The following is a 19,139-nucleotide window of genomic DNA, read 5'->3' on the forward strand; positions in this document are numbered from 1 at the left end:
AAGCAAAAGAGAAGTCTGTCCTAAACCCTTAATTTCCCCTGCCCCGCCCCCCCCCCCCTCCTCGATAAAAGGAGTGGTGGAGTTGTTTCGCTTTATCTTGTATTTTGTAATATTTGCACTTTCAGTGTATTGAAATAATCGATGAGACTGACCTGGTGGGCGTGGCCCAATGATAGCATCTCACCGATTGAGCTATTGTCAGTTTCAAAATGAATAGCCCACTCGCGGTCATCTCTGGTGCGGATCGCTATCAAAACATTTTATTATCAAAGGCAAACGTTACGTTTTTAATTTAAAATGAAACAGAATCCCAGCTGCGTGCCTAAGGGCACATAAACTTCATAATACATCGGAGCAAAACCGACACGCATTGACGTAATTTACAGACTGACGCGCTCATGTCTAATTAATCCTAAGAAATCTATTTTCTCGGCGAGAATTACTTGGTGAAAAAAAGAGAGGGAAGATATTGTCGAGTGGTGTCTAAGATAACAGTTATTAAGTTTGATATTTTATATTTAGAATTTGCAGGTTTATTCAGTTTGATTAACGTGCCAAGTAGGTGCCACTGTTCTTAGTTTAATGATGCAGAAAATTACTATTTGGGGAATTAAATGGTAGGGGGCGAGCTTCTCAAAAGGAGTCGTGTTAGCCAGCTGTTCCCCCTGAAAACCAGATTGCTATAAATAATGCACTGATTATTTCAGTTATCGATAGTAAACATCATCTGAGCAATTAATTTAGTTGTTTTTGTTTTGTTTTCTTATTTTTTCTTCTTTATCTTATCTTATATACGTCAGTGTCATTTTGAATATTAAAGGTGAGCCTATCAATTAGCATTTTCAAGTTTTAAACAAATACATGTGGTAAAAGAAAAGTAAACAAAAAAGGTTTGATCCCAATCGTTCCAGCAATTCAAATGAGTAATTCGCCTCCCTCATTAATATAGTTTAATTTTCTTAATGCGTTTTGAGGAAATGTCAGAACATTTCGAAACTTTATTACATCGAGAGAACAATTGGACAAAAAGTTTGATGTATGATCATCTTGATTTTTCCAAGCACTTCGAGGGATTTTCACCACAAATGCTAAACGGCACCTTTAAATCGAAATCCGCGGTTATACATTCCTCCTGAAATTTGATCAAAGTGAGCGATTGAGGAAAAGTGCACGTGTGTGCTACTCCGTCATTGATTGTGACGTCAGACAGACGGCATGACGTCACAAGAGCGTGGAAAGTTTGCAGGGTCATGGGGAAGGAGAAGTGAATGTGACTGAACATAATAAATCGGTTGAACATGAAATTGAATTGGACTTATACCGCAAGATTTCCCCAGACGAGTCAATGTGAAGGAATGAATAGATGTGGCGAGCGCACAATTATTAAAGCCCTTAATTCACCCGTGAAGAAATTGACTCAATGAAGTACAGGTTTATAGTAATAATAAAATACATAAGTTTAAAGAAAAAAGTCCTCAAACGTTCTCAGCACTGTCCTTACTACCCTTTCCCCGACGTTTAGATGAGCGCACCGATTATAGAGCCGTTTAGTAACATGCAAACCATTTCTTCTTACCAGGTACCCATTTACTACGTCAGAGTTAGGGCGCGTTCATGCTTGATTTTGACGGCCAGAATCAGGCATCTGTTACGCGTTTAGTTTAAAACACGATTGCGTTCATGCTCACTTTTGTAGAATCACCGAAAAACGGCGATCACGATCGCCGATCGTAAACTCACAAAAAGATGCGTTTACAATTTGTAAACGCTTTAAATGGAGTCAACGCACTGACCTCTAGTAGGTCTACGTAGCATGCGCACACAGGTTTGCGAATCCAGCTAAAGGCCACCCCAAGGAGAATTTCCTGGAGAAGTGAGCATGAACAGTGCACCGTGGAACTGCGATTACGATGAGCGTTTACGATGAGCGTTACAAATCGCTCATTCTGCCTTCAAAATCAAGCATGAATGCGCCCTTAGAGAGACAGAGACAATGATTCAAACAATAATTAACCTCTCAATGAAAGCTCCCAATTTTATCATATACCAAATTTATATATTTTGCCATTGTTTTTTATGGGGGGGGGGGGTAGAAAGACGAATTGTGATATCTTGAATCGCTACTTGTGTTCACTTTTTGTGAAACCATTTTCTCAGCACCTCACCATTTTCAAATATAATCGCTTCTTCAGAAGTGTTCCCGATTTTTTGTTTGTCATGGAACTCGTATATATCTCCATACAAAATATGGCTCATCCAAAAGAAAGGGAAAAACCCGGCGCAGGAGATCCATCGCACATTGTGCTAATTTTTATTTTATTTATTTATTTATTCATTTGGGAGGGAGGGGGAGGAGGGGGGGGGGGGCTTCAAACGACGGGGAAAAATATGTCCGGTCTATCACATTGCTGAATACGCTACAACAATACCCATACTCCTTCCTCGATTTATCCATCTGAAATGACATAATACAATGACACCATTTTCTGGACCTGAAAATTCACAACGTTTTTATATATTTATTTACAAAAAATGAGATCTTTCGTGGGAATAGTTTACATCTTACAGCTTATCTTGCATAATAACGCGCTACCGTTTCCCTATATACAATAATAATTGTTGTTCGTTAAGTCTGATCCTGCCCTATGTTTCATCTTGCCCTTTCCTATTTCTTCATCACTCTTTCCCTCTATCTATTGAGCTAGAGTTTGTATAAAAAGTAGTACATTACCTTCACCTTAAACGAATGAACTACATTTCATTTTCAGCTTATATTTTTAGAAGTACATCGAAGCTGAAATAATGGTCCACCCGACAGCTCCATCGCGACGATAGCTGAGCTGGCAAGCATGTTATTATTTTGTGAAGTCAGCTATACCTATCTTTATTTTAAACCTCTTCAGATAAAAGGACACACACACAATATCCTTGCAAAATTTTCTTTCCAGCAGATCGTAGCAATTACGCACAATGACGCAAATGACGCAATTAAAGGAGACATGGGTTTTTATTAAAGTCCTTCTCAAAGACCATCTACAATTTCCTGCTCGGCTAAACGACAAGGGCGGAACCTCGGAAGATTGGTTCTTTTCATCGTCGTCTCATCGACGTTCCATTTTATAATAACGATTCGGAGTGACGACGAGAGAGGAGGAGATTGAATATGATGGGAGTTATCATCCGAGGACGTCCATGTTGTTTCTGAGGAATATGAGAAACAAAAGAAAAAGGAAGAAATAAGAAACGATGGAGTGATGAAATAAAAAAAGGAGAAGAGGTCGAGAATGAGGTGAAGATGGGTGAAGGTGATGTGAGGGACATGGTGACGGGGTAAATTTACCAAGAGACATTGTGATATATGAATGTATGTTTTATCCCCCGGTTATGGAATAAGCAGAACCATCACTAAAAGGGTAACAATAAAATGATTCTGGCTACTGGTATCTTTCACAAAGCCTTGAAGAAAAGTAAAAGAGAAACCCAGAACCTGAAAATTAAACAATTTTGGTGTAAATCTGGATTTCTGCTGTCCAGATTGAAATAATTTGTTGTTATAACTACATAATTATGTCTCTTAGTAAATTTACCGGTTATGGAATATAATACACTATAACAAGATAACTCCATTAAAAATGGAATACTATCCGGAGCCTTGTTTCTAAGAAATCGCATTTAAGGCCACTTTCATTAATCGAATGCCCGTAGAAATTATGTTGGGATATTAATATGTCATTGAAATGTTCTCACATTTTAAAAGGCGACAGACAGGGCTATCAACATGCCTTAATTAAGTTAATTTCTTTTTTAAGTTTTTGCGATCCGTCCTCATACACTTTCAACTTTGCATGATGTATATAACGGGATATACCATTCCGAGATGATTATATCAAATAAAAGTAAGTCTCCAAATTCATTAACGCGTTATTATCTCTTTCATATACAAGTTTGGCATAATGCTGTCACTTCTTACATACATTTTCTTTGGAATTTGGGTAAAATTCGCATTCATTGATAAATACAAAAAGAATAACACTACGACAACACTATGAGCACGAGGCATATCCATCCATACACAAACAGCCCATAAGGCCGACCGTATCTGTTTCATAAACCCTCAAAAAGGGAGGTTGTCGGGAGGTTGTCGGGCGGTTGTCGGTCTTGTGAATCGTGATATATTTTTTCTGAAGTCCCATAGTATCGACTTTCTCTGTCTCGAGCATGCGCTGTCGCTCTCGTAGGGTAGATAATAAACTCGGCTTGACACCGCATAAAATTCAACAGAACCACTCATGAAAAGTGGCAATATTAATTTCCATAGATGACTTATCACGTTCTACAAACAAGCCGACAGAAAGACTTTAATGTACACTCCTCTTTGGCGTATTTGCAAGTGGCATGACAATCATGATGAGGAGTTTACTACATGTGCTTTCTATATATCCATACAATTTGAAAATGAAATTTGAAAATAGTATTGTACTTTATAATACTTTTAAATGAGCGAATATCGATAGAATTTGTTTATTATTATAAACTGCAACTAATTTTGTTCTATGTCTGTATAGCTGGTCTGTCTGTTTGATTTGTCTCTGTACCTTCTTTCTCTGTTTTAATTCTTTCTTTCGTTCCCCCCCCCCTCTCTCTCTCTCTCTCTCTCTCTCTCTCTCTCTCTTTCTCTCTCACTCACTACCCCTCTTTCTCTGATTGTATACGTTTACTACGCTCCAGTTAAATAGCGGAAGATCATGAATAAACCTTGTATTTAAGAAATATTATCGAAAATCTATAAAAACATCCTGTTATCACCAATGTTCGTTTGACAAGTAGTCGATATCAAAGTGGATAATTATGTATAATGAGTTTGTCTTTCAAATCACTTAATCTTTCGACAAACACTGACCAGGCGATATGTCAATATAACGGAATACTCGTAATGATGGTTGGGTAAATTTACTCATGATTAGGTATCCCCAACGCTACATTATACAGTTACTCTGGCAATTGCGGATACTATAGTGGTATAGAGAGATGGTCGAGCCTTGGGGGAGGGGGGGGGGGGCGCTGGGTTAATATGAAGAGAGTCTGGAAATGATTACTCCTGTTTTTAGCTCCGGCAAACGCTATCAGCGTACCTTGCAATAACAATCCAACCAAATGCCCACTTACCACACCTGGGTCGAAAGCCCAAACCAGTAACCTTCACATCCATAGTGAGGTTTTTTAACCTCTCTTTTTGTCCCATTTTTACATTTTGTACTTTCTGCCATTCGATTTGGGTCACGTGCCATGTCCCTAATACTTGCTAGGGCTACGTCACTACATGGTCATTGGTCAACCTGCACGATGTAAATATGCTGATGTTGGGGAGTATAGGCTGATTAAATCATTTATGCAGGTTACATGCTCTTTCTTTCTTTCTCTTTTTGTTCTATTCTTCTTCTTCTACTTCTTCTTCTTCTGCTTGACCTGACACAGCTCAGAAAGCATGTGTATACTTGTAAGCAAGCAACCTACTGGGTACCAACGGATATTCAATCTTCCCCGCGGGACTTAGTACCAAAGGGCCCTAGCGCATCGACTTGGGCTTGGAACCCGGGACCTCCCGTTTACGAGATCACTGCTCTATACCACTGAGCCATCGCGCCTCCTCCATCGCGCTTCTTCGTTTTTTTTTCCCTTCTATTTTCCCGTTCCTGTTCTTGTATTTTTTTTCCTGGTTGTTCTTGTTCTTGTTCTTGTTCTTCTATGTATTTTATTCTAACATTGATACTACGTTCGTCTTTTGTTTCTAATATATTTTGACAGGTTTAATCTGTATTGAAAAAAATACAATATCTCTGTTATTACTATTGACTCGCTAGACGGCAATTAGACTAACTCGTACAGCTTGGAGTTTGCGTGGTTGAAATGAATACACTCGCTTCGTCAATTTTGTTCCGTTCGAAGAAAAATATTTATCGAACGGGATGAAAAACATAATTTTCTAAACCACAATGGTTTAATATTACAGATGACGAATACCATTTCCGACTACATTATACCTCAACATCCTCATCTTGAGACAAAGTGGTCTGAAATTCCTTGTAACTCTTTCTCTCTCCATCTGTCTGTCCGTATCTGTCTGTCGGTTTGTCTATCTCCGTCTGTTTCTGTCTCTCTGATTCTATCTATTTCTCTCTCTCTCTCTCTCTCTCTCTGTCTTTCATCCCTTTTTTCCCTCTTTATTTCTCTCCCCCCTCTCTCTCTCTATTTCGTCCTCCTCTCTCTTTCTCTCTCCCTCTCTCACTCGTCCCCCTCTCTATCGAAAATGATTAGAATTATAAAGTTCCCCATTATATTTTCTTATTCATTTCCTCCCCTTCATTTCCTCATCCTCAATCTCTCCCCCCCCCCCCCATCAACACAATCATCCTTGTCATCTCGTTATGGCCTCTTTTCATTATCATCTTCATCACCATCATCAGCACTATATTCATCATCATCATCATCGTTATTTTCATCTTCCTCCTCATTAATCTTACAAGTTATTGCAGGTTTAGAATGAAATCTGCCAATCGCGCACTTGGCGATGTTTTTATTACGACGTTTAGTAATTGCATAAAGAAATCTTTGAACAATAATATTTAGGAGGCATTTTCGTTTGCTGTAAACGACAAGACCCATTGTTTGAAGAAGTATAAAGACGATGAATCTAAGTTGCCGTTTTCATTATAAGAGGCACGAATGAAGAATATGTAACTGGGGCAAATTTCGTGTGGATTTAAAGAGAGCATTTGATGCAGTGGACCACAATAAATTTTCCTCAATGATTATTAGTTTTAAATAGTGTGGTTAGATTTAGTTTATGCTGTTTTCTGTTGCTTTTGTTTATTTGATTGTATTTCGGTTTTGGTTTGGTTATATTTTCATTTTTTTATTTCTTAATTTTCAACGAGGGTCTTAGAATTCGCCTTCATAATTGATAAATTATTCTTAATTGACTGAACCCATTATTTGGTACCAATTCATTTGTCTATGCTTTCACTATTAATTGTTCAGGCTAACTGGGCCAATGTGGAAAGAAGTTTTTAAACTTATGGTACTACCCGGTAAAAATAAATCTACAAATGTGCAAAATAACTAACTAAATAAAAAAGAATACCCCATTTTCTTTTTCTTTGAACAATCCGATTCAACTTCGAAAGTTGTTCTTATTAGGTTAGAGGAAACTTCGTAGGATAAGTTCATGGTTCAATCGTGCATGGATACAACAATATAAGTAATTATTTTCTTCTATCAGAAATGTTTTAACTACGATCAACCAGAGTACGTCACATATCGTGTCAAAAATTGTGAAACATCGTGGCTGCCTATAGCGTAACATACTCATTCGTTTGTCCTTAAAGTGAAAGTCCATCCTAATATAATCTTGTTTTTAATAGTAACAAACAAAATGAGATGAACTAATTAGTGAAAGTTTGATCATATCTGATTACAGATAGGAAAGTTATGACTTTTTGAAGTTGTCATCATTGAAACACAAATTGGCAACACCGTGACGTATCTTGCGAGCTCCTATCCAATTTGCTCTTTACAGAAAATATCATAAACTTTCACTTTCTTACATATTTTTCTTTAAATTTCACTGACCTGTTCCTCTCTTTTTTCTGTTCTATTAAAACTGACTCAAAGGTATTACGAAGTTTTGGTAATATTTCAACAGGATTGGATTAAGAAATTTAAAATTTGCATTACCATTGTGAAACAGTGTTTAGAATAAGCAACTTTGAAGAAGAAAAAAATTGGGCTCTAAAACGCTGAGGATTTCGAGAAATTAAAATATCAAATTTATCGGTACTCCCGATAAATTTCAAATAGCGCATACGGCCATTGTTGTAGCTGCAACTCTAAAAATCTCGGAATTTGCAGTTATTATATATAATTTCAAAATGGGAATAGAAAATCGGTCGATTTTAGTCAAGTAACATTGTTTTGAAGTAATTTCAATCTTGAGAGGGAGCTATACAACATAAAGTTAAAAGAGTCTATTATTCACAATTTCATCACTTTAAACTCGATTTCAACCGCGACAACGATCATTGAATATTGTAGGATCGCATAATTATGTTTCTAATATTATGTTCATTTAAACCAAAATGTATAACCCCATACCATGCAATTTATTATCTTTAATAACAAAGTGTAGTACATCCCCTTTAAGCAATAACTGGTGATTAGGCATCACGTTCCAATGCTAAAGAGGATGTGTAACGTAAGACATCATCTTGTATACATAATTTCATGGATTTTAGAAAATGAGGTCGGACAAAATTAATGAGTGTACAGGTAAATAATAATTATTATGACGCATTATAGAAATGGCTTCCCCGGTACATTATACATCTGGGAGATGATATCACAAACGAATCTCTATAAGTGGAACCCAATGTTTACTCTGTAGTTAAAATCCTTCTTAATCGTCTTGTTTTGTTTTGCTTTATTTTTCTTTTCTAAATTGTTCTTTTGCTTGGTTGTTTGCTTGTAGGTTTGTTAGTTTTTGTTTTCTTGCTTAATATATTGTTATTTGTGTATGTTTCTTTTCTTAGTTTTTATTGTTGGCCATTTTCGTTAAAATAACATTACTATCTACTGAAACGGGTTTTGAATTGATGTTAATCGAAAAGAAAATTGATTTTATAAGTGTATCAAAATATCTGACAAGTAAAAGTTGGCCGCATTGAACTTTTAAAAATGCGAGCTTTTACAGGCCATCCTGTCAAGTTAGGCATTTTTAATTCTTAACGCCTAATCTTACTCTTTATTTTGTCTTTGTCTTTGCTGTTATATAACGTATATAATTTCTAATTGCCAGGCATGAGTTAATTTCTTGAAAGTCTTAGCGATTGTGTAGAAACGTCTCATGTTGACGGGAATATAATTATGTTATTAATCTAATCATGATCATTTTATCCGAAATCTCCTTTAATATGTATCTATGTATTATGTGAGCCAGACTTCGGATGTACTTAAGTAGGACAATATTCAATTAACTTTACAGACTCCGAAATCTCCTTTAATATGTATCTTTCTATGTGAGCCAGACTTCGAATATACTTAAGTAGGGCAATATTCAATTAACTTTACAGACTTAGATGAAATGATTAATGAAATACTCTAGTATTTTTCACTCACTCCTAAAGACGGAAGACGGACAGTCAACCTGTCCGAAACGTCGAGTCTACTCTCCTGCTCTCTCCTGCTCCTGCTCTGCAACTCTACTCGCCGACTCAAGCCAGCTTCTCTCATCTACTCAACTCTCTAACTCAATCCAATTTTCTACTCAAACCTCTCATCCTGTCTACAACTTTCTGGTTTACAGTCCTTTTCAGGACTATACTCACTTCCGAAAGATACTCTTCCTTCCAACCTCCACTTTCTCGCCTTTTCATTTCAATTCTATTTCTATCCACTTTCCTTAGTCCTTCTAGGACTTTACACATGGTGTACCGAAAACCTCTTCCGCGATTGTTCATACCACCATGCAAACCTTCAAACATCATCTAGTATTTTTGTTTCCAGTTTATGATGCAATGATGCATAGAACACCCCGCCCACCTCCGTTCGTTGATCAAAAGCGAAGTGTCAGCTTTCCCTCATATTGTTATTGTCTCATGTTTCCGATGACGCACAGTAATAATATTCCTTTTAAAATATCACTTTCTAAATACTACAATAAACTTGATAAAGCCAAGTGCCGGACCGCTTTTCGAGTTTCGGTGAATATCAAAATAGAAATGACCGATCGAGCCGCCTGGACGCCACGGTGATTGGTATGGAGGCGTTATGCCGACACTGTTCATCTTGGGATTTCCCCCTTATGACTATCATGACGTCATTTCTCTGCGCAAGAAGGAAAGTGCAATATTCGGCTCTACGCCCGTGAATAACCTTATATTGGTACATTATGAATAATCAGTGCTTGTTAATTTTGTTACACACTGATGAATTCAAGAGGAACATAATTATGTTTGGATGGGGTGTGCCGCTCACGCCTTGAAACCCCTACCCATTATTAGGGGTCATTTGGGGGCATTTTCTCAGGTGTTTTTCATGTGTTTGCATGGCATGGCATGGCAAACACCCAAACATTTTTGGAAAAAAAAATGACCCATTTTTAATGGTATTTTTGTTAAAAGTTGGACCCATGTTTCGGGATTTTTGTGTGAAAAAAGTTACGCATTAGAGCGGTACACCCCCGTATGTCCTAATAATAATAATACTCCCCCCGATGGGGGGGGGGGGGGGGCATAGCCAGTCCATTTTCCCTTCAAACGCAGTCTGGCATCCTTAATATCCTCTGTTGTTGTTGTTGTTGTTGTTGTTGTTGTTGTTGTTGTTGTTTGTATTTTATCGCTTGACGGAAATTTTGATATAATCCCCCTCCTTTATTTTTTCTCTCCCCCCCCCCCCCTATGTAAAATAGGACGAAATTAATATACCTGAGATATAGTTTTCTGCAATCTGAGATATATTGTGGGACATAATTATTCTGCAACCATGCAGGACTTTTTATTACGTTTTATCCAGCCAGGGAGGGGTTACAAGCTACGCCCATCCATGTTGGGTTCACAAGCAGTGTAGAATCGAGATTCATAAATCTTTTGTCGATTCGCAATCGTTCTATCATCTAAAAAATCTTTTTAAAGGAAGATAACAGGGATGTAAATACAATTTAAAATATATATATCCCCAGAGATTCAATGAACAACATTATGTCCACAGTAACTCTGTTCTAATGTTGCTGACTATTATCTTCACGGGTCATTCATACTCTCTCTCTCTCTCTCTCTCTCTCTCTCTCTCTCTCTTTTTCTCTCTCTCTACCTCCTTCCCTTCCACCCTCCAACCCTCTACCCCCTCTCTCTCTCCCTTTCGTTGCCTATCTCTCTTTCTCTCTCTCTCTCTCTCTCTCTACCTCCTTCCCTTCCACCCTCCAACCCTCTACCCCCCTCTCTCTCTCTCCCTTTCGTTGCCTATCTCTCTCTCTCTCTCTCTCTACCTCCTTCCCTTCCACCCTCCAACCCTCTATACCCCCCCCCCTCTCTCTCCCTTTCGTTGCCTTATCTCTCTCTCTCTTTCCCACTTGCATAACATATCGTGATTCGAATAATATTATTGGCTCCTACATTCATTTTGACGAATAATATCAATATATAAATCAATAACGTCGCGGTATTTTACAAAAATTGAATAAAACATGACAGTGGTTTGCAGTTCTATGTTGCAAGAACATTATTATGACAATACATTCTGACGGATGTAATTGATAAACAGCCCTCCTATATAGCAATCCATGTATGTCATTTTATTAATTTGTATTTTAAACAATTTGAATCTCTACATTATCATTATTTTGTTATCAATGTTAGATTTTCGTCTTATTGTTCTAATACGTCATTATAGGCATAGTTCGGTTCATGTACACCACCTACAATAAAAGACTTTCGTTGTCGCATTCTGTCAGGAAGTGTTTACATAATTTTCATTTTCACTTTTCATTCTTTTTCCGGCACGAAATAACGTGTTGTTTGCTCCAACCTAGGGACGTATAGTGTGGGTCAACCCACTTTCAGGGGGCACTTTCCGGTAAATTAAGTTTGAACTATATTATGTAACAAGGCCACTGTTCAGTAGGGATATGGTGTTTGTGGGAGAAGAGGGGAGGGGGAGAGGGGAGTTGACATTACACTCCTTCCTCCTCAGCTTTTCCTATTATCCCTAACTTTGTATAATATTTCTTTTCTTTTCGGCGTCATTCGATTTGGGGATGCCCCTGTGCCACCCGTAGCTATACAATATACGCCACTGTCCCTACCCAATATCAAGCATAGCCCTCGCTTGGTAATCTTTGCTGACCGTCTATGCCCCACTTACAATTATCAGTCCCTCTGAATTCATTTCAACATTTTGCTTCACAACATAATTATATAATAAAGCAACATAATGTGCAGACACGTTGGCAGGCATGGAATATCCGATAAAAAAATAATCCCCACCATAAAAGTAGGCTTGGATTTGTTTTCTTTCTTTCTGTCCCTTTTTTTCTTTTCTTCTTTCCACTTTTTCTTCTTTTCTTTCTTTTGTCCTATCGGATTTTTTTGTTTTTTTGTTTGTTTTGTTGAAAGTCAACCGTAGGCCTACCTCCATTCATTGTTTACTTTACCATCGTGCCCCATTTAGAATAGTCACGTTTAGTCCAACAAATTGTATGCAAGTATATAATATAGTTTCCAGATCATGTCTCGCGAACAAAAACAACAAATACATATATCATAATTATACAAGTGGGCCTTCCATGTATATTAAAGAAAGGAAATAGTTCCTAGTCATAGCTCCTGATCAACAAATCAATGTTATACTTAGGCCTAAATAGTACGTTTCTGTGTCAGACATATTTACATCAACATATTTTCATTTTTCATTTTCACCATCATTCATTACCCTCAACATCATCACCATCATCAACGTCATCACTGTCATCAGTTTTTGTTTTAATTTTTGTATTCATCATTCCCCCCCTCCCCTTTTGGGCTATCACTCTATGAAGCAATCGCTTTAGCCCTTCTTCTTCTGCAACTTTCTTAATGAATAATTTTTGGTATAGTGTTATCAGTTAAATTTGTTTTAATTCCATCATTTACTTGAAAAACTTGTTATAATTTTTATAAGATATATTGCTGAAATGTAATTTGTTTTGTGTGTTCAAGCGCAGAAGAAATAAATATAATTCCATTCAATTTCAACTTCAAAGTTGTCCGAGTAGGCCAAATATATTTGCAACGCTCCCCTGTCGGGTTCCCTGGCACTTATCACCACCAAATAAAAAGACATGGGGAAAACTCCTGTTGAGAGAGAGGGTGAGAGAAAGATATCAATAGCTCTTTTATTGTAGGACGTGTAAAGGCTATTATGAACTCGACAACTTGTAGTTTTACAAAACTCAAGTAGGAACCAAAGTCCCCTTTGCCCGAGGTGAATAATCAATAAGAGATTCCCATATGCAAACACAAAACTAAGAGAACTCGCTGAATATACTGCATACTGTAGAACTACTACACCTAGATTAGCAGCATCGTTGTAAGATATCCAGTTGGCTTGTACGTTTTATTATTTAATTGTAGAATTTATTTTCAAACCTAATATACTTTCATTGATACTCTCTCACTCAGCAAGAAGTGATTTCCTCCCGTACCGTACGTTTAAAACGTGAAGTATTGGCGCGCTCGTGTGTTGATGTGTGTAAAAATTCGAATCGAATTTGCGTGCGTAGAAACCGCAGAAAACCTTCACACATCGTACTCAGCTCAGATCGACTTTCGGGATCGACTGTGTACTATTAACCGAGAATTCTGCCATTAACTTGTGTTTGTGAAGACTATTCGTTAATCCAGGATAATTCTGTTACATGGGATCATATTGACCAGTTATGACGATGGGTCTCAGTCAGCTTTTCACCTCATTTTTCTCATATTTCAGGGACAAAACTTGGTTCCTGATGCGGAGAGGAGGCAACCAGTACCGGGTAGGTGCACCCGGGGACTTCGCCGAGGAAGCCTTGCAGGTAACCGCTAATTGCCTAATTGTTGACAGTCCAATTTTCATGTTGCACGTACAGTACGTCGGGGAGTATGAATCGCCAGACTGGCACAGTCATTTAGAAGTCATGCAATGCTTAATCTTACTTAAGTGACGTGGGAATTGTAATACGATTAATTTGATTGTGATGATGTAGTTTAGGTCTATAAACAATTGAGGTAGACAAGATACACCTCTTAATCTCATTTATAGATCTAACTCAAGTAAAATTGATGCACTTTTTTTATTGATGTTGTCGTTGCTACAAATGCTATAGACAGAAATAACCGTCTGATATGGGTCATTTCTTTAATAAAACTGACATTTGTTGACATTCCCCATGGAGCCGGACGTAGTCTCAGTGGAACAACCGACGATTAGAGAGACTGAAGCTTTTGGTCTACAAATGCTAGTGTTACTGACTGTATTGCAAGTGTAATTAACTGTAGTGTTGGACTCAAACTTTGTGTAAACTTAGTTTGAACAACAGTTTATTAAAATCGCTCATTTGTTTCTAACTAAGTTAAAGCTGCATGTCAGTTCAAAATGTAGAGTAAACACCAAAAGTATATTTATATAATTTGTTGAGAATATGAGTAGTCTTGGCTATGACTGGCCAGAGCCTGCATCTTACTAATTGATTTATTTATGGAGATCTAGACCTATCATCGAGACTAGAGACTAGATCTACATTGTATGCTTATTTGTGTAGACTGTACTGAGTACAACAAGAATAACAAATTAAATCTGGCTAAATATTTACATTACTAGATCATACATGTGCATCACCAACCATCCTCAACTTTGCAACTTTGGAGATTGTTAATGCCCATTGTTTTGAAGATTCTAGATCTAGCCTCGGGTCTATTGACCTAACATTAGATGTAACTTTACATCGTCTATGAACACTGAGGAAAATGAGTTCTTATCAACATTCTCTTTGATGATTTCTAAAACAGTGCAACTTAACATAACAATAGGAACCGTGATAAAACAAAATGGACTGACTAGCCTGACTACTTTTAAGCCTTTGAAAGTTGCATTTAAAAAAAAAATGCAGCTTTTGGTCTCAGTCTCTCACTATACAGTTCGAGACAGAATTTCACTAATTTGATTCTCAAGGTTATTAATTGTGAAAATGAGAGTACGTATGGCGCAATAACATTCTCAGTTGTGAGTCAAATACAGAGTACATGTACATACAGTACTGTTACTTGACAGTAATTTATGCACCCACTGAAACGACCCATGGTTGCCGTTATCTACACGTATTCTCCCTGTCAACATGTTGATAATTTTTTTGCATGACCAATTAATTTACCTTCTTCAGCAATGTACATGAGTGGTAGAATTTCTGAGAAGATTCACAGTAATAGTATTGATCATTACAAATGAGGCATAAATTTGACTTCTACATTGAAGTTCTATGATAGATCTAGTGTCTCAATATACTGTACCTTCTCCAACGATGATAGCCTACTATACTGACCACATCCCCCATCTGAGAATGAATGAACACAAACAAATCAAAATGAAACATAAATCATCTAATGACAAATGAAAACTATGTTGACTGGTTTCAATTTTCATTTCAACTCAAATGTTGATAACGTACAAAACACTGATCGACAAGAGCCCTATTCATCACCAATTCAAAAATAAAAATTATTTAATTAGATTGTTATGACATGTTTAACATTAACATTAACATAATGTGTGAGAAGATGGGAGTACCGGTAGTGAAATCGATTATGAGGGCAAGTTGCAAAAAAAACAAAAACACCAGAGGACCCCTTTGTGTGTGTGTGTGTGTGTGGAGGGGGGGGGGTAGGGGCTGGTTGGAAACAAATTCTTTTAACTTGTTTGCAAATCCAATCATACACCTTCCCCTTCCTTCATAGAGAATTGTCTGGTGATGCCCCAGGCTGCAGTATAGGTTCTCTGAAGTGAAAATTGTGTGTAGAGTGCATGCTATTTCGTTAACCTGCTGTACCAAGAAAGTATGCTTTCTGTGTCGCAATAGGATGTTTAGCATTCAATGGTTTTCAGTTCATTGAACATGAAACACTAGATGCATGCATGACAAGATCAAACTGACATGCAAAACATGGAACTGCATTTTACCTCCTTCTTCCCTAATCGGACATAAAGATCTAGCATTCAATGCAGAATGAAAAAGGATAGATTAACATTCCAACAAAAGTCACATCAGATAATTTATAAATGGTTTATTCCTGATACACATCAAATGTGTAATCAGATTACTGGAGACAAGTCAGCCATCATGTTCATTTTTTTTCATTCAAATTTCATTCTCCACAAATTAAAAGATATTGGATTAGAGTGTACATGTACATCAAAACCATTGAGCACTCTGAACATTTCATTCTTTCTAGTTCTATATATCAAAAAAGGCTATGACTTTGTCTAAACTTCCTTGTTATGTGATTTAACATGAAATAAATTCATGGCAGAAGCTTCCAAGGGGCACCCTGCATACTTTGCTCCATTTCAAGTAGTGTACAGTAAGTAGTATTAATGAACCTCTTGCAATAAATCTTCTTTATCAATTGATGATTTTGTCTGTTAAGAGCCAGAGGGGGATAACATACAAACTCTTTGATAAACTGTTATAAGTGAAATATGAGTCAATGTTCTTCTTGCTCTAAATATGAATAAGTGCTTTATTTCGATTTTGATTCTTCAAAGCTGAGTTCAGGTAAAAATGTAGACAAAATTATAGGTTGAGGTAAAGTAGAGTTAGGTCATAGTGCAAGCTGGTTTTTGCATGGTTTGAAGACCACCACTGGTCCCTGACGATCTTTGCGAATCGGAGCGAAAAATAATAAAGGAGAGCTATTTCTGGCATAAAACTGAGAAGAAAAAAATGTCTCCATCCACTGGAAATGGTGTACCGGTAAATATTTAAGGACAGAATATATCGTCTAGAGCCAAACTTTAAACTTTTAAACACCGAGTGAATGCCCTACTGTATCTGAACGGGTCATCCATGTACATGAATCGGATAATGAAAGAAGACATCTTGACATACATATAGCACATAATTTGTAAATTATACCACTCAAGTAGTATATTTTGAAGAAAAAAAAAATAATACAGATGGGACATAAATGTTGCCAAATACATTGATATACTGTACTAGAATATATAACCTACATGTATATGAAGTGGGTGTATCAATCTCCTCTACAGCTTACTATCAAGAGCCCTGCTTCATGGCAAAGGTCAATACGATTTGGACAAAAAAAATTAACCCAATTCAAGTACAATATTTATATGAAAACTAACAAGTTTTGCATCCTTGGGAAGATTTTTCTCTTTTCAAACTTAACTGCACCAACTTGACAATTAATTGATGTTTAAATCTGTGAAGTGCATTCAAATAGGTACAGTACAGTAGTTGAGAAGAATAGTGTCTGTGTCAGTGTGTGCTATTGTAGATGAAGGCCATTAGAAGAACTGCCTTTTGTGGTAACTTCAGGCCAACGGTGTATGTGTTTCCTTTTCAGAATTGTCTGTGCTCTATGTTGTGGTATCCCAAGGTCTTCTTGTGGCAGTATTCGATTGGTATATTCACTCACAAGAATAATAGAATGGAAGAGCGATAAAAAGGTTCACTTGTGTTCATTATAGGTGTTGACATATTTTATCTATTTAAACATACCGTATTTGTGAAAATGCTAATTTTGTAATACTTTACAGACAATACATACACTGTATAGTATAGAGTTATCACTTATCAATGGTACAGTAACTGTAAAAAAAGAATTTTTGATCGCAGAATCCGACTCTGTTTTCCCTCTCTGACAAGTTCTGTAGAAAAAAGGAATTTTGCTGTTGACAGTTTTCATATTTTAAATAATTGTTCTCCAGATGTACATGTAAATCCCGCTCTACTCCCATTTATGCTATTTCATTACCATTATTTTTTTTTACAAACTGGGGGTGGCATAAATGGCAAGCTAATTGCCTATCCACTCAAGTGCAGTGAGTGTTTTAGAATGTAGAAATGTGGACTCGGTGGAACTGTGTTGACTTTGGCACTACACTGTACACACATGTATGTTCATAATTCTATGTAGGCCAGTCTTCATCAGCTTGAGATTGTCGAATAATCCGCTATTTTTATCCTGATCGCAAATTATCCAGCTAATTTGCATCTCCATCAGCACGCAGTTGCAATTAGCAGGATATTTGGTTGAGATAATCCTCCCAAGATTTCTTGGGCCAGTTAACAAAATGTCCCGCTATCTGGCTAAATATCCCTCTATTTGTCCGGTGCATCTTAACCAGCCCGAAGACTCACACTATATGCGCAAATGCTGAGCAAGATATCTCGAGCTTACATGTATTTCTTGAGGTCGAGTTTGAGTTTCGAGGTCGAGTCTTGAGCTGATGACGATGCGATTTGTTACTTCGGGCTTATTTCCCAAATCAGAATTAGCGGTTCGTTTGGCAATCTCAAGCTGATGAAGACATACCTCGTGAGAGTCTCTCCTTGTTGAGTTGGCCTCGTTGTGTTATGGAGGGTACCTGGGAAGCAGTATGAACGAATACATGTGAATATTTTGATAAGCTTTTGTGGAACTTACAAGAGCACTGTTTTCATGTATGATTAGCAGTGGCTGTGGGTTGATAGTGATACTGCAGATTAATATGATTTGATGAGGCATAAATACTAGGGATAAAGACTTGAGGTACTCACATGCCATGTTTGTAATATTGTGAGGAGTGAACATTTCACTTTTATTTTCTGAGTGAATATTTCCTTTCGGTCATTAAACAATACAGAAGGCCATCAACATTTTAAAGGAAAATTAAGGTAGTGCATGTGTAAGGATTTACATATACACTGTACACTTGTACATGGATATTTAAAAATTGTACAGTAAACACTGTAGACCTAATCTTCAAGAACAACTGTATAAATTACTGTGGAGGTGTTGTAGTTGTGTTGTTTAAGCACTGGACTTGAATTGCAAAGGTTATGGGTTTGATCCCCAACACGGCACTAATGTTCTTTGGCACGGCGTTAATCTACATGTACAGTACATTTGCCACTCCATACACGGGAGAGAAATGGGGACCGGGTATGATGACGAAAGCTGATAGTTATTATACCCCCATCCCATGGTGGTTATATGGTAGGAATACTCCCCAGGGAGTGGAGATGGTGCACATTGTACTTGAATGAACACGATGACCACGATAATAATATCTGTAAAGCGCTTTAAAGTATGGTATTTTGTATCAAGTGCTTATAAACAGTACATATATACAGTACATGTACGTGTAAAACCAGATTATTATTATGAAATATAGGCCGATACTTACACATGTACATAATGTATGTACTATACATGTACATTGAAAATATTGCCAAAAGAGCATGTACCTAAATATCTTAAAATAATGTAAACATACAGCCATAGCCCACATATAGCACCAAACAGTAAAGCGTTCAAAGGTCAATGAACTCTCTGAAAGTTTTTGCCCTACATGTA

General features: G+C 37.1%; 1 protein-coding gene across 2 annotated transcripts in view; it reads left to right on the top strand.

Moving 5' to 3' along the window:
* Nucleotides 1–13,032: 13,032 nt before the first annotated feature.
* LOC115922278 overlaps nucleotides 13,033–19,139 on the top strand; it is a 54,851-nt gene continuing 48,744 nt past the window's right edge. Inside the window, exons 1-2 of one of the 2 annotated variants that reach the window (XM_030980890.1) lie at nucleotides 13,033–13,136; nucleotides 13,516–13,600. In XM_030980890.1, coding sequence (XP_030836750.1) covers nucleotides 13,535–13,600 — 66 coding nt within the window. In that variant the 5' untranslated portion in view covers nucleotides 13,033–13,136; nucleotides 13,516–13,534. Of the gene's footprint in view, nucleotides 13,137–13,422; nucleotides 13,601–19,139 lie in introns of those variants that run through there. The other variant, XM_030980889.1, reaches the window with a different exon arrangement.

This window comes from Strongylocentrotus purpuratus, unplaced genomic scaffold (genome assembly GCF_000002235.5).
Source record: "Strongylocentrotus purpuratus isolate Spur 01 unplaced genomic scaffold, Spur_5.0 spur5_scaffold_11, whole genome shotgun sequence".
Taxonomy (NCBI): Eukaryota; Metazoa; Echinodermata; class Echinoidea; order Camarodonta; family Strongylocentrotidae; genus Strongylocentrotus; species Strongylocentrotus purpuratus.